Source organism: Orcinus orca, chromosome 17 (genome assembly GCF_937001465.1).
Source record: "Orcinus orca chromosome 17, mOrcOrc1.1, whole genome shotgun sequence".
Classification (NCBI taxonomy): domain Eukaryota; kingdom Metazoa; phylum Chordata; class Mammalia; order Artiodactyla; family Delphinidae; genus Orcinus; species Orcinus orca.
This window is the reverse complement of record NC_064575.1, coordinates 81,089,026-81,105,157: the sequence shown is the minus strand read 5'-3', so window position 1 is coordinate 81,105,157 and position 16,132 is coordinate 81,089,026. Positions and strand designations below refer to the sequence as shown.

The 16,132-nt window shown below is 42.2% G+C and overlaps 1 protein-coding gene across 18 annotated transcripts in view; it reads right to left on the bottom strand.

The window, feature by feature from the left end:
* Positions 1–16,132, bottom strand: part of KHDRBS3 (KH RNA binding domain containing, signal transduction associated 3) — a 207,104-nt gene that overhangs the window by 40,429 nt on the left and 150,543 nt on the right. For 2 of the 18 annotated variants that reach the window (XR_007472967.1, XM_049700898.1), the window contains one exon: positions 4,711–4,753. The exons of the other annotated variants lie outside the window; for them this stretch is intronic. Coding sequence is in view for 1 of the 2 variants with exons in the window: in XM_049700898.1 (XP_049556855.1) it covers positions 4,711–4,753 (43 nt within the window). In the remaining variant the exon portion in view is untranslated. The remainder of the gene's footprint in view (positions 1–4,710; positions 4,754–16,132) is intronic. 18 annotated transcript variants of the gene reach the window in all.

Sequence of the window (16,132 nt, the reverse complement as noted above, 5' to 3'; positions counted from 1 at the left end):
GTACAACACTTACAATATTAATAATATGCAAGAAAACACGTTAGGCTGACCATGCCTCAACTTCATCACAAGGGGTCAAGGGAAGCCCCCTCCCTCAACAGATCAAGAATGGGCTCCCCTCACCGGCACCAGGGCCACGTCTCCCCAGGCCTTCTATCTGTCCTCTGCGTTCTACCCCGTATCAGGGGGTGAAGGAAGTCCAAACGTTCAGCATAATTCCTGGCTTTCCTGGAGGTTCTCGATCCCATCAACCAGAGTCAAGAAATAGGCCCGGCAGTGGACGGAAACACGGGGGGTCAAGGAGCAAATGGCAGCACTGGGACCAAGTCCACGTCTCCCCAGGCCATCGACAGGCGTTCAAGAGGAGGACAGAGACTCCGGGTTCCCACATCACCCTGTCTCCACGAACGGGATTAAGAAGGAACTCCTGACACGAATCTGTCCCATATCCCTTCAACCTCTTCAAGCCCCTCCAGAATTTCTAGTTTAAAGTCGCTGGAACTCATCTCATTAGGCCCTTTGCTTGTATTTGTGCAGCTCAGGGAACTCTAGACCACTAGTTACTCTTTATCTCCAGTACTTGTAAAGTTCTGCCCACCCCCATCTGTCCTCATCTCCATCCCGACCGTGCCCTCTGGAATTCCTTCATGGCTCATCGTGGGCAAAACACCTTACATATTCTCAGCCTCCTCTTTGGACATTCTTTTACTTTCTTCCTCAATGGAAACTTGCTTCTCCTCTAATGACAGCTCTTACCTGGCAGCCCCGCTCTCTTCTTTTATGCCCCACAGCCCACATACCACTGGGAGCGCAGGAAGGGTGAGTATTCTCTTTGCGACAACGGGCGCCCTACAGACACACCACTGCCACTTCTAACCACGATGCTCCACGCCGCCGTACAAACACCCAGCTCTGAACCTCCCGACAGTATCGCTGTCCTAAGTCCTGGTGCTTTCCATATGCAGGCAGACAATCCTTCAGACAAGCTGGTCTCTCGAGTCCCTGGACCACTCTTGTCCACTGATCCTGTCTCTAGTCTCCTTTAGCCACGAACTCCCAGGTCACATCCTAGACCTTGTCATACTGATAACTTCAGTCTTCCCCCACCTCGCTCCAATTTCGTATATGCCACTCTGACTACAATTTCCTCTCTCTAGTCTCACTCCCTCCCTCAAAAGGATTATGCTGACCATGCTTTCCAATATACTGCAATCATCCCCACTACTGTTCTTAAAATTTTCATCCCTTGTCAAGGTAACCAATGAACTCCAAGTGGCTAAATTCAATGGTCAGTTCTCAGGCCTGTCATGTGACTGGTCAGTAGATGTAACACAGCTGATCACACACAGCAGACGCCACCTGAGGGACTGCATCCTGGGCTGGGGACCACCAAGTGCCAGGGTCCTAAGGAGGCACGTTCTTGGTCCATCTGGGACCAGGAAGGCAGCACAGCTGGAGCAGAGGGGATGAGGGAGAGGCAGGGGTGAGTCATGTAGGGTCACGCAGGCCACTGAAAGGCTTTGGTTTCTTTATCCTGAGTAAGATGGGAAGTTACTGGATGTTTCCACGGCTCCAGGGAGAAACGATGTTGCCACTTCCTGAGATGGGGAAGACTGAGGCAGAAAGCGCTCTGGGTGGGAAGCCATCAGAAGTCTGGCCTGGCAGAGGCCAGGTTTGACGGGCCTCCCAGACCTCCCAGAGGAGGCCACCGGGAGGCAGCTGGGAAGAGGAATGGAGAGGTCAGGGGAGAGGTCTGAACTGGAAACGTGAATCTGCAGTCATCACCATATAGAAGGTACTCCAAACCATGAGGCAGGATGCGATCCCTTAGGGAACACGTGCAAAGGGACAGAGAGCTCGGATCCCGGATTAAAGGTTCACTTAGTTTTGAATCTGTTCTTCCATTTGGAAGTAGTGTGATCTTGGACAGGCAGCTTAGCCTTTTTGAGTGGCTGCTGCTACAAGCGTCTGAAACGTAAAAGGTGCTCAAGAAGAGTAGTGACAGGGACAAGTGAATGAAGTGTGTGCTGCCCGGGAGGTGAGGAGTGCAGTGGCGCCTCCCGTGACAGGGCGACAGGGAGTGAGCTGTGACTCAGTGGGCTCGCACACAGCGCCCCTCGCCGCCGGCCACTTCCTCTGCACAGAATAAACAGCGGCGACTGTTCTTAACCCTGGGGTTGTAATTCAGTTTGCAAAGCCTCATTTCAGATGGAACAATTACTTTGTCAAATAAAGAGATTTTAAATGTTAATGTAGGTCTGCCAGAGAATCAGAGACACGCGGTACGGTAGATCTTCCACCTCTACCGTGAAAAACTTCTCAATCTGACCTCACTATAAAGTGCAGGAACTTCCTGGTACTTGCCTGATCAATGGGAGAAATCGGCCTTGAGAAGTCATGTGATCCATCCTCCGGGCTTCAGGCCAAACTGTCTCAACCATCTGAGAGAATGATTCCCTCGCGCTTTCAAAGACTTCAGAAATAGAGTCTGAATAACCTGTCACAGTAACACACGTGGACCGGCCTGCCAGAAAGTTCCATGTTTAACCTTAATCTCTCATGAGACACTCAGAATCCTTTTCTCGTATTCTGTTCTCCTCAGAGCTCGAGAGTACCACCTCCTGTGAGAGACCACTCAGGAAGACATCACACAGCAGTTTGAAGCACGTGCCTCGGTAGCGACTGGCAAACCTAACTTAAAGGACCTACGTCAACTACTAGCATCGGGTGGTGGGCAGATGCATGCAAGCAAGAGCTAGCTAACATAACACTAACAATAGACACTATCAAATAGTATCTATTAGATATTATCAAATGCCTAGTAGGAGCCTTGTATTGTGCGAGGTACTCCACACAAATTCTCTCATATTTAAAACAAACTTGCAATCTGGTATCATCTCTATTTCATAAATTTAGGTTAAAACCAACATTTTCCCACCATTTCAGAGAGAAAACTCTCACTTCTTACTCTCTCTTGAGAAGGATGCTCTTGGCAGGAATTTATGAAGTTCAGATATCACCTTGTTTCAACATCCGTTCAGCAGATATTTCTGGAACACCTACCACGTGCTGTGCACTGGGGCTGCAGCAGTGAACAGGATCCGGTCTTCGTGATAAAACACGTTTGGTCTAGTGTGCAAGTCAGACAACCGTAAATAGGCCAGTGGAGTACTGTGAGCCCGAGAAGCCCAGAGTTCTGAAGGAACTCGGGGGTGGGGTGCCTGAACCTGTTTTGGGGTCTAAACTGCCACCTAAGAGAGGAGCCAGACAATAAGGAAGAGAAAAGCATCCCGAACAGAACAACACTCGGTCTGCCTCGGGGACGGGAAAGCAGTGACTGGCCACAGTGCCGGGGAGTCAGGATGCGAGGCTAGTTTCTCCCACTCCCCCAGGTGACTTTCACCACTGTCGAACTTAACTACCAATCACTACACTCGCCACTGTCTAACTTAACTACCAATCACTACACTCGCCACTGTCTAACTTAACTACCAATCACTACTCTCGCTGGAATCGCTCTCTTGGTGACGTGGGTGTATACTCTGGAAACATTCACTCAGCTATGTACATGCTTCAGATAAGTGTGAATTTATGCTCTTTGCTGTATGTACATCATATTTCAGAAAAAGGAAAACAAATCTAAAAGAAGCAAGCTAACATACATGTTAAAAGGGAAGGATCACTGTGCGGTTGTTGCCTGTTTAGTGTGCACTTTCCCTTTCTTTCTTACCAAAAGACTCCTTGTAAGACTGAGGGTGAAGTGCTAGTGATAACATATCAATCCACAAAACCCCGTTTCTTGCCCATTTCTGCAGATGAGGCCACCAACGAGATAGGAGTGAGCTTCAGGAAGCTTCAGGAAGTGAAGCTTCCAGGAAACTCCCTAACAGAAGGCTGACCCGCCCAGGAGGTATGGCTTCCTCTTCCTCTTTCTTCCTGCCTGAACCCCAGCCTGGTGGCTGGGGCCGTGACAGCCACCCTGAGACCGAGGTGAGCCTAAGGACACAAGGCAAGGGTGAGGATAGAGAAAACAGAGAGAGAGGCCTGGGTCCTTAGTAACTACAAAGAGTTCTCCATTAGTCTGCAGCTGCTAACATTCTTGCACGAGAGACAAAACCTCTAATTCGTTTGAATTTATGGTTAATTCAGAGCTTATCCCAGTCCTAAAAGGTGGTGCAAGAATTCTGAAATGAGGGATGTTGAGTATCTGTACTTTTTTGCTGCAGAGATATCCAGTTATGCTTATTTTAACAGCACTCTGTAAGCTACTCTTTTCTAGCTGCAGCACTCTGTTGTGCTATTTCTATCAAAAGTTGCTTAGAAGATTGCAGATGGTTCTATACAATTTTAAAAAACTATGAATTTTGATTATATTCCAAGAAAAATGAAAGAGTAAAAGGAAAAGGGTTTTGTCTACACAAGTCTCTTCAGTTCACTCTGTGTCTTTTTCTTCTTCCCGCACACCTGAGGCAGGCACGCACGCAAAGAGGCTTCAGTGATACTCAGGGTGTGTGTTTCACAGCAACACATACCGAGGCTGTGATGTGATGTGCATGCAATGCTAAATTGACTCTGTATACTCATCTTCACTTTTCAGCAGGTTTCTTGTCTTATTATAATAATTTTGGAAGACGATATAGAATTAATAGTTAAGAATCAGGCTCTGGAGTCAAGCAAACACATTGTCAGAATCTAGGCTCCAGCATGTACCTCTGTGTATTAAGCTTGGGCAACGTCAACTCAGTTTTCTCATCTGTAAAACAGATTTAAAAATAAATCTTTCATGAGATTGTTGTGAGGTTTAAATAAGATAATGTGTTACATACATATATTAAGCTCTTATTCACGGACAGCTGTTACCAATATTATTGAAGTAGAGGTTCTTTCTAAATGAGTAATATTTGTCCCACAGTCTTATTTGGATGTTATACAATCTATTTCTGCTTATTTGCTAGAGTGAGGAATGTACCTTCAGTGATACAAGTCTAACAAAAATACCAACAGGAACTAATAATTTCCTTCTATTTGCACAGTTCTCTGCAATTTCATAATTTTAACTTTCAGGAAAGTAAGTGCTATTTCGTCCACTCACTTTATTAATTAAACACAAGGACCCACTGGGTTCACTGGTGGCTGGCTCCAGTCACACGCTAAGTGACCGAGCTGCGATTCAAGGTTAGACCTGCCTTTGAGTCAAGCTTCAGTATTTCCACTATAGCTGTTACTTTCAACAATGATTAAATTTCTCTGAAACACCAACATTTAGAACTAAAATTTCTTATGAAAAAACCAGAAAGGAACAGACTCATTTTTTATAACACTTTTCTGGCAAAAAGATAATTTAAAAATTTCCCAGTAACATGTATCATCACTAGACATCCCAAGAAATTTTATTGAGAACTCTTTGCGTGAAGTATCAAAACTGCAGATTGGAACGTGACAGAACATGACTGCCACCACAGACTGCAGGGCAAGTCTTGAGAGTGGGAAGGGGGTCAGGGATGAGTCACCATTCAGAAGGAGGCTGGGAAGGCTGCTGAGAATTAATCTCTAACCAATGAAATATGTACCTACAAGTTTAACAAACATAAAAAGATTTTTGGACAGAGAACAAAATGGACATTGGGTTCACTGGCCTATTTATTAGTACTTCTCTCTGTCAGCACCCAAGTCCAACTACACGGGGTGCCAAGGCGTGTCAGCTTTCAATACTGGATTCTTAGTCCAACGACACTGAGTGCCAAGGCGTGTCAGCTTTCAATACTGGATTCTTTGGCTCTTTGAAGAGCATTTGAAAACAGCCCATCAACACTTTATGAGCAGTTTACAGCATTTCATGGGATCATTTGTTAATGAGATTTATTTGTGGCATCTTGAATTTGTTTTTTCAGTCAACTTCTCCACCTGCTATATTGAGGTATCCTTTCTGGGAGATTTCCGATCGATCGGTTAGCTCGATTTTAATAGTTAGATTTCAAAGCCATTGTCTATTACTCTTTAAGGATATTTGACTGTGATCTACACTATTTATGTATGTGAAATACATATATGAGTGTGGAAGGAACCCATGTGACTTTGTAGGGGACGGTCAGCACCCTTGTTTCAGTGTTTCTGGAGACCCCAGTAGCACACTAACTTGCATCAGTTTGCATATCAAATTATTCAGTCTCACTCTTCAAATAAGTAGAATTAAAACAATTTAAACTATACTACCTATAGCAACTGTATTTAAACTCCAATTCAACACTAGGAAATTCAGATAGGAACATCTACTTTGTTTTAAAATTACTGATGTGAAGTAAAATTCTACCTCCCCATATTTATTCAACAAATATTTATTAAGCTTTTTCTATGTTTCAAGCCCTGGGATAGGAACCGAGGGTTATGACAGTAAAGAAATTTAAAGAAGACAGACATTGATCAGAGAATTACTTCAATATAAAATTGCAGTTATGAAGGGAAGTTGCTTGGTATTATGACAGCACAGAATCATAACACATTTGGGGGAAAAAATCATTCTGGCTACAGTATGAAGAAATGATAGGAAACGGCTCCAAGTGGAGACCGGGCAGGCTGCAAGCAGACTACTGGCGCTCCACGAGCTAAGGGGGCGTTGGGTGGGGCCCCATGGTGGTGGAGGGTACAGAGAGCACCCTGGTCTGTAAGGACAAACTGGCTTAGGAAACTCTTGAGCCTGGTATCAGGCTCACCCTCCTCAGACAACCCAGACTGAGGCTATGGCCTGCGCAGGGACTAACTAGTACCAGCACATACCAAGTCAGTTCCCTTCATAGGACCGTTCCACGTTTTGTTCCCTTCTCTTCCTCCTGTTTCGCCTACTAAAACATTCATGTACTATTAGCGACAGTTACGTGGGTAACTACGAAACGATAACTCACTCACACTGAAAGCCTTGTAGGAAGTATGTTTTAAAAGTTTTCTTATGGTTTCATCTATGTTACTGCAGCGACCACGACTTTATTCATTTTTATTGCTGAGTAGCATTCCCTCACATGAATACATCACAGTTCACTCCTCTGTGGAAGGGCATCTGGGCTGTTTCCAGCTTTGGGCGGTTACACATAAAGCTACGCTGAACACTGTTACATAAAGCTTTTCCTGGATTCACAGTCTCATTTCTCCAGGATAAAATCATTAGGAGTGGAATTACTGGTTTACAGGGTAGATATATGTTTAACTTTTTTAGAGAAACTGCCAAGTTTTCCACAGTTGTGGCATTTCACACACGTATGAGAGTTCTAGTTGCCCTGTAACTATGCCAACATTTGGTGCTGTCGACAATTTTGTTTCAGCCATTCTAGTGGGAGGGCAGCGTGTTCTGATGAGGTTTCAACTTGTATTTGCGCTTCCTTGGTGACCAGTAATTTTGAGCACTTCCGCATATGCTTCTTGGCCGTTTGAATATATACACTTTTATGCGTTTCTTATTGAGCTGTACAGTTTCTTTATATAGTTTACATGAAGATCATTTGTCAGATATGTGTGTCTGTGTCTGTTGCAAATATATTTTCCCTGGCTGTGGCTTATCTACGTATTTTTTCATGATGTCCTCTGATTACACGATGTTTTAACTTTTTTTTTTTTTGAGATGTTTTAACTTTTGATGAAGTTAAATTTGTAAATTTTTTTCTTCTGTGATTTGTGTCTTTTTCAATATGTTCTTCTTGGAGCTTTATAAATTTAACTTTTAACCTGAAGTCATGAACCACCTAAATCGTGTGAGGGTGGTGCATGTATCTGGCGGGGGGCAATCAAAGCTAACCTCACCTACACATACATCTAATTGTTACAGCATTACTTATTGAAGAGACAATTCTTCACCCACTGAACTGCTCTGGAGCCCTTGAAAGCAATTAAGTGTGAGTCCATTTGTGGATATTCATTGGCCTGTGACCTATCCTTTCATAGTACCACAGCGTGTTGATTCCTGTGGTTTTATAAATCTGGAAGTCAGTATAGTATTCCAAATTTGTTCTTCGTCATCAAGGTTGTTTTGGCTATTCCAGGTCCTCTGAAGTTCCACATATTTTAGAACCATCTTGTCATTTTGCACCAAAAAAAAAAGCGAGGGAGAGAGTGGGTGGGGGGGGGGAGGGGGAGAGGGAGAGCGGTTGGGGGGGGGGGGAGAGAGAGAGAGAGAGAGAGAGAGAGAGAGAGAGAGAAGCCTGCATGGGTCTTGATTAGAATTGTACTGAATTTACAGATAATTTCAGGGAGCATTGATATCTTTATGAATATTGAGTCTTCCAATTCAAAAACATGGGGTATTCTCCATTTAGTTTGGTCTTCACTACTTTCTATAAGCAACTTTCTTTTTTTTTAAAATTATTTATTTTTGGCTGTGTTGGGTCTTTGTTGCTGCACGTGGGCTTTCTCTAGCTGTGGCGAGTGGGGGCTACTCTTCGTTGCGGTGTGCGGGCTTCTCACTGCGGTGGCTTCTCTTGTTGTGGAGCACAGGCTCTAGGCACGTGGGCTTTGGTAGTTGTGGCTTGCACGCAGTAGAGCACAGGTTCAGTAGTTGTGGCTTGTGGGCTGTAGAGTGGAGGCTCAGTAGTTGTGGCACACGGGCTTAGCTGCTCCGCGGCATGTGGGATCTTCCCGGACCAGGGCTCGAACCCGTGTCCCCTGTGCTGGCAGGCGGATTCTTAACCACTGCGTCACCAGGGAAGCCCGCAATGTTTTATTAATAGTTGTCAGTATAGAGGTCTTGAACATTTTGGTTAAAATTATCCTTAAGAATCCTTGTGCACCACTGGTGGGAATTTAAAATGGTAGAACGACTTCGAAAACCAGTTTGGGCAGTTTCTTAAAAAGTTAAACATACAATTAATATTTGACTGAGCCATTCCACTCCTAAATATCTATCTAAGGGAAGCTAAAACAAGTCCACATGAAGATCTGCACATAAATGTTCAAAGCAGCACTATTCACAATAGCCAAGCAGTGAAAAAAAACCCCAGTATCCATCACCTAGTTAATGTATAAACAGAACGTGGTAGACCCATAAATGGAAAACCATTCGGTAATAAGGAGGAATGAGATACTGATGAAAGCTATAATGTGGATGAACCTCAAAAACATAATGCTAAGTGAAAATACCTGATGTAAAAGATCTTATATTTTGATTACATTTATATTTCTTTCTCCTTTGGTTGCTCTCAATCTCTTCTCTTTGTTTTATAGCAATTGGTATATGTTATACCTTCATGTGTTTTTATTCATATTTATCCTGCTTAGGGTTCTCTGCACTTCGCGGATCTGTGTGGTGGTGTTTTTTGTTAATTTTAGAAATGTCTGTCGTTATTTCTTCTACCCTGCACTTTCTCTCTTCTCATTCTGCAATTCCAATAACATGTTAAACTGTTTCACCTCACCCTTGCAGATCTCATGTGCAATTTTCCTTTTACTCTTCATTTTCTTTTTCTCTTTGCATGTTTGGATACTTTTTATTAATTTGTCTTCGAGTTCTCTTACTATTTCCTTTATGGTGTACAATCTGTTAATAAGCCCACTGAAATAATTATTCACCTCTGACACTGTAATTTTTCAATTCTAGCATTTCCACTTGGTTCCTTTTTAAGAGTTCTCTTGGCTAGATTCTGATTTGTTCGCTCATGCCGTCCACCTTTCGCACAATATCCTTTAGCATACTGAACATACCAATTTTAAGACCCTGTCTGACAATTCTAATATCTGGGTTGTTTCTCTTGACTAACTATTTTTTCTCTTGACTCTGGGTCATATTTTCTAACTGCATAATTTTTATTCATAATTGAATGCTGGCTGTTCATGAAAAAGAAGAGAGAGAGAGAGAGTTAGATAAATAAGATTTACATCTGTAAAGGACATCTCTCTTCTTCTGTCAGGCTGTTGGTTGCCTATTAATTTTCTATTTCTGCTGTCACAGATGACCACAAACGTAGCAACTTAAGCAGCACATACTTCATAATGCTGCAGTTCTATAGGACAGAGGTTGCACGCAGGTCTTCCTGGGTTAAATCAAGGTATTGGCGGGCCCACATTCCCTTCTGGAGGCTATAGGGGAGAATGTGTTTTCTTACCCATCTTGGCTTCTGAAGGTGGCCCACAGTCTTTGACTTACGGCCCTCATCCTTCATCATCAAAGTCAGCAACACTGCATCTTTCTGTACCTTTCTTCCATAGCCACCTCTTCCTCTGACACTTCTGCCTTCCTCCCACCTCCATTTTTAAAGACCCTTGTGATTACCATGGGCCCGCTCAAAAAAGAACCTGGAGGTTCTTAACTTAATCATACCTGCAAGTCCCTTCTGCCAATGTAAGAGAACATATCCACGGGTTTGGAAGATTAGTCTATGGATATTTTTGAGAGCCATTATTCTGCCTACCAAAGTTGCCACAGGCCAAGATATCAGCATGTACAGGCCACAGTCTTCTGTAACTTCACAGTTTTAGGTTTGCAAGCTCCTTTAATCATACTGGGATTAACTTTAGATAGGAAAAAATTATTACAACACATTCCTGAAATGCTAAAACATTTTCTTCCAAATTGTTCAAAAATACCTTACTCCAAAGGGAAATCTCAAGTTTTCTGTTAGGAGAAGTTGAAATTACAAATTCAAATGGAAGAAAATGATAACTTCAAGGATTTCAGAATACACGAGACACACGCCCATCTGAGGGCTTTTGCACAGACCACTGCTCCCACAGATATACCCTTAGGCAAACTCTTTCACCTCCTGCAAGTCTTAAATCATCCTCTCAGAAGGCTGAACACGCCTGCCATATTCAAACATGACCACCACTAGAACGTAAGCTCTACAGGGGCACATTCTTTATCCGTTTTTGTTCACTGGTACTTATCAAGCACCTAGGATGGTTGCTGGCACACAGTAGGTACTCAATAGTTTGCAGAATGAACGAATGGAAGACATGTCAATGACTTATTTATTGGGGAAACAAATATTTACTTAGCGATCATCTGCTAGGCACTCTGAAAAGTGCTTTATATATAATATCTCATTTGCATAGTACTTACTAGTCAAGAAGAGTAGTTCTCAACCTTGGTTGCTCATAAAAATTGACTAGAGTTTAAAAATTTTCAGATAGCTGTGCTATACAAAGACTCAGATTAAAAACAATAAACAGGAGACTGGCTTGGGCACCTACTTTTTTTTTTTTTTTTTTAGGCTGTATAAGTGACGCTTCCATACAGCCCAAGTTGAAGGAGGGCTACCTGCATTTTCACATTAGATGTTCAATGGTATCAGACTTCTTTCTAGAACAGATGCAGGATTCTTGAATGTTATCAATTTAAGTGAAAAACACAGACAGGTCACTTCTCTGATTGGCACTACACTAGGTACTGGGGATAAAAGAATAAATACAAGCGGGTTTCTGCCACTGAGGGCCTCTCTGTATGAAAAGGAGAGAGAGGTTCTCCAGTCCAGCAGGTACTAGTGGCCAGCAGAGGCAAGCATACAGTATTGTGGAAACACAGAAGCCTGGCTGAGTACTTAGTAAACATGGGAGGGGATGGGAGAGGCAGAGAGAGCATCAAGGAAGCTTGTGGGATGAGGTTAACGGCCGAGTCAAGGAACCTCTGCTCTGCTGCAAGCAATCTAGCAAGCACTAAAATGGAAAGAAAAGCAAATTATCCTGTTTGCACCATTGTGGCAAAGTCTAAAAAACACTGCATGTAATCTTTATAGAAATGTGCCGAACAACTGCAATGTCTTTAAAAGGTGTAAGCGAAGAAAATGATTGAAGGAGCCAGGAAGAATCTGACGAAATTAAATTTACTCTCATAGCTATGCCTTGAGATCTACTTTGTGTGTAACTGAGCACATTATAAATGAGTCATGACTGAACAATTCAATGTAAGGTTAGATTGTATGAGTGGGTGACTTGACATGAGGTTAGGGAAAGATCAGGGCCAGATCAACAGAGGCCCTGCTAATGGGATGGCTTCTAATAGAAGGGAGAGTCCTGTTATTAATCCTTAAATCTGTACTGTTTAAAAATTAATTGCTAGCACTAACCATTTGTTATACTTGGTAGGATTACAAACTGCAAAGGCTGAACACCAACCACCCTCCCCTTCAGAAATCCCCTTGTTTTTCAATTTGCCATATATGCTTTCCATCCCTCTGTAATCACGTTTTCCTTGATCATAAATGTCAAATAATCCAAGGGGCAATCACTGTCCTGGAGAACCACAAATAGACACCCACCCCCCGCCCAGAGTTGTATAACACGTGGAATGTAACACACTATCTTTCCAAAATTCAAAAATTCTACGTCTAAGACACTTATAGCCCCAAGGCTTTTAGATAATATATTATAGAATTTTAATGATAGCTAATGATAGCGTATACAAAGTGCCAGGTGCTTTCCACATATTGAATATTATTAACTCATTTAATATGACAACAACCTAACAGGTGGTTACTATTCTCATCATCCCCATTTTACAGATGAACAACTGAAGCACAGGTAGAGTAACTTGACCGCAGCTGCGCCGTTAGCAAGTGGCAGAGCTGTGATGCAAACCCAGGTCTTCCCGCCCATTTAACCAAGTCTGGATTCAGCCTTAATTGAGGTGCTGTTTCATCTACATTACTTTGGCCAAGATGATACGCATAGGTTGTTGTTTTTCCCCCATATCTAAAGAGCCATATTACTTTCCCTGAACTTTGCCAGAAACTGCTTATTCTTTTTAAAGAGGTCTTAAATATGTTTACACTGTCAAACACTCGTTATATACTAAGTTCAGGCACTTATTGTGCAAATATTGGGTCAAAGGTTACAAACACTTTCAAGGGTCTTGATGGACACTTGTAAATTACTTTCCAAAAGAACACATCCCTTCATGATGTCAAATAAAAGGGAAAAACACCGTCCACATCATGTGCGAATTATTTCCGCTTCTGGAGTTGTGAGTCCAGTAAATGAGGTTTGACTAGATTCTGAGAAATTCAAGCACACTGACGTTCTCTACTATAAATCATTCTTCACAAGTTACTTCAAGCTTTGACCTCAAGTCTGTGCTTCCAAACATCTTAGAACTCTAAACAATCTAAATTAAAATGAAGCCTTTAATACGTTTTTATTTCACAAATGGGGAATCAAAGTGGCATGTATAATTTTATGCAGGTTGTTTCTTTGTTGAGATTTTATTGACTGCAGTCTTCCTCAGGAAAAGACTGTACAAGTTGCTAGATGGGATAACTAAACTGATAAGAACAGGTTACACAGAGAGGCAGTACCGCAGAGGGCTTAGACTGCCCGCGTTCAATGCCAGCCCCAGCATTTACTCTCCAGTAACCTTAGGGAAATTCCATAATCTTTGTGCCTCAATTTCCTCATCTATAACGTGGGATGATAATAATAGTAACCTACTCATAAGGAAGGCTGTAAAATGCTTAGAACAGCGTGCCGCACCCAGTACGTTATCTTTCCAAGTTTACTGAACTTCCACTATGTACATTACATCTGCTATCTCATTTAATCACAATCTCACGAGTCAAATATTCTTGCCGTCATTTTACAGATGAGAAATGAAGACTCGAAGAAGTAACCCGGCCAAAATAATACGGGTGAGAAAGCGACGCAGCTGGGATTCAAATCCAGGTTTGTGTGGTTTCACAGCCCACAAGCCTTTTTAACTAAATCACGTGACTAACTGTAAGAGTCAAGAATTATACAAAAGTTCTATCATTTTCTTTCACTAGAAAGAGGGCAGAATTCGTCAGGAAAATTATTCTAGAACTAATAAAAATGCGTTTCAAGAATGTATGAAACACGGGGAAAGAAAACACGGGAGATTCACCAAGCAGATCCTTATCTAACAGAACTTAAAATTCTATAGTGAAGATTTTAAACTTGTGGTGTGATAACCAACAATCGCACTTTTTAGGAAGCCTGCCACACAATCTACACTTTGGTGAGGAGCCTCGTTTCCGGGACTGCTTACTCTACTCCCCGCAGCATCTGTCACCGCCATGAGTGGGTGATCATGAGCACCACTGTCGTCTTCTTGATGCTATTAAGCAGATGGCAGCGCTAAGTACAAACGATGTAGTACATCTCCCCGGTGGACTCTGTTTTCACATACTACCATTATTCCACAGTCCTCAGTGATCAATCTCACGTATTCTCAAGAACATGAACGAGTGAACTGACAGTGGCAATTGATTTACTGCCATTAGCACGCCTTGGCCCTGCTGCTGTTTCATCCACTTGCAGAGATCATGTCTGAAGATTCCACGTGGCCAATTCAGGCGTTCTGGTATTCTCTGTATTTGTAGGGACCCCCCACCCCCACCCCCCATCTTAGTTGCCTTCAGGTTAAGCAAAAGAACTTGATCTTGAAGAGAATTGGATATGAGGCCTGACTGCTACTTATTAGCGATGTGACTTTGGTCAAGCTCAAACTCTCTGAGCATTAGTTTCCTTATTTGTAAAACTAAAAACTGATAATCTTGCAGAGTTAAATAAAATGATAGGCATGAGAGCATTTAATACAGTAACTAACACTTGATAAGCACTCGATAGATATCTCATTCCTTCAAAATTTGTTAATGAATCTTGAAAACAGAAAAGTGCTGAGGGCGGTGTTTGCCCAACTTCAGCCCTTCATGGGCCACTTCTGGGACTTTTCCCATCCATGTCCAGCACTCGTCCTGTTAGTGACTTCATATTACTCCCTAGACTGATTTTATTTTAACTTAAACCTACTGTAATTTATTTATAGCAATACTATTCATAAAATCATGTGCTTGATATGGTAATCGTACTTTTCCAGAAACTTTAAAATCTAATTGTTAAAACTGTAAAAAAAAAAAAGGCGGCCATGTACCACCTGAAAGCATGTTGTGAGGCCTCAGTGACAGGTGTACGACTCTTTGAGAAGCACGACAACAGGAGAAACAAAATGGACTGAGATGAGTAATGTCACTAAGTGCGTAACTCAGACCACTTACTAAACCTCTCTCTGTGTCTCAGTTTTCTCAAGAAAAAAATGGGGATGAGAACATCCACCTTTTAAAGTTAAAATTAAGACCAGAGGGGATAATACATGCTCGTGTGCACGTGCGCTCACACATACACACAGAGACATGTGCACACACACACACTTATCTAGATACAACCAATGCTGCAGTAGATGTGGTCAATGCACAGTAATTATTATTAACAGCAATACTTATACATGTTAAAACTTTGGCCCTTGGGCTTTTCCCTCCCTTTTCCCTTTTAGGTTGTAGCTTCGTTTTCACTATAGCCATCTCCTCGTTTTTTCTTAGCATATGGTCCTTGACTGAGAATTTAGATATTTACCGTTTTACAGTATAATCTGGGTTGGTGTCTCTGTTATTTGGTCAATGTCTATATAATACTGTGTTAGAAGTATCTGTCTGTCAATAGCGATACGGCTTAGTTTGTACTAAGAGACTCCTTCAGTACTTGTGCTGCAAGTAGCCAAAAACCCAGGCTAGGTAAAAGTATGTTTCACAAAAATATTGCAAGGCATGGTTAATCCAGGCCAGACCATTACTGCTTTTAAAAATCCAAAACAGCCAACCCTGATACAACACAGCAATATCTTCCAAAAGACAGTTTTACTGATGTTTAAATGTTACATCCTAAACTAAACACCAGGTCATCATTTCCAAAGTGAAAATTCCAAACTATATTCAGACCTCTACAAGTCAGCTTTTGAGAAGACATTACTGCACATACAGTGCTAAGGCTGCCAACAGAAGCAACAGCAAACTAGACAGCTGGGCATACGGCAACACTAATTTCTGTCTCATTGCCTTCCTTGGAACTGGCATCTGAAAACACACCAAGAGTACTCGTAGCTTCTGACAGCTTCCATTACTCTGCCTATTTGGATGAAGGGGCTGAGGTGTTGTTTTGTCACAAAAACAAGTCAATGATTTTACATTTAAAATTTTTTTAGCTGGATAATGGTTTTTAGTGTCAGACAAAAACCTAAGCTTCAGTACTCTTCAGCAGCGTACTCTTGGGAAAGTCGCTAAACATCACATCTTCAACTTCTGTACATGGAAAAGCTTAGCACGTAGGGCCACTGTGAAAACTGGAGATAATGTACAGAAAGGATGCAGAT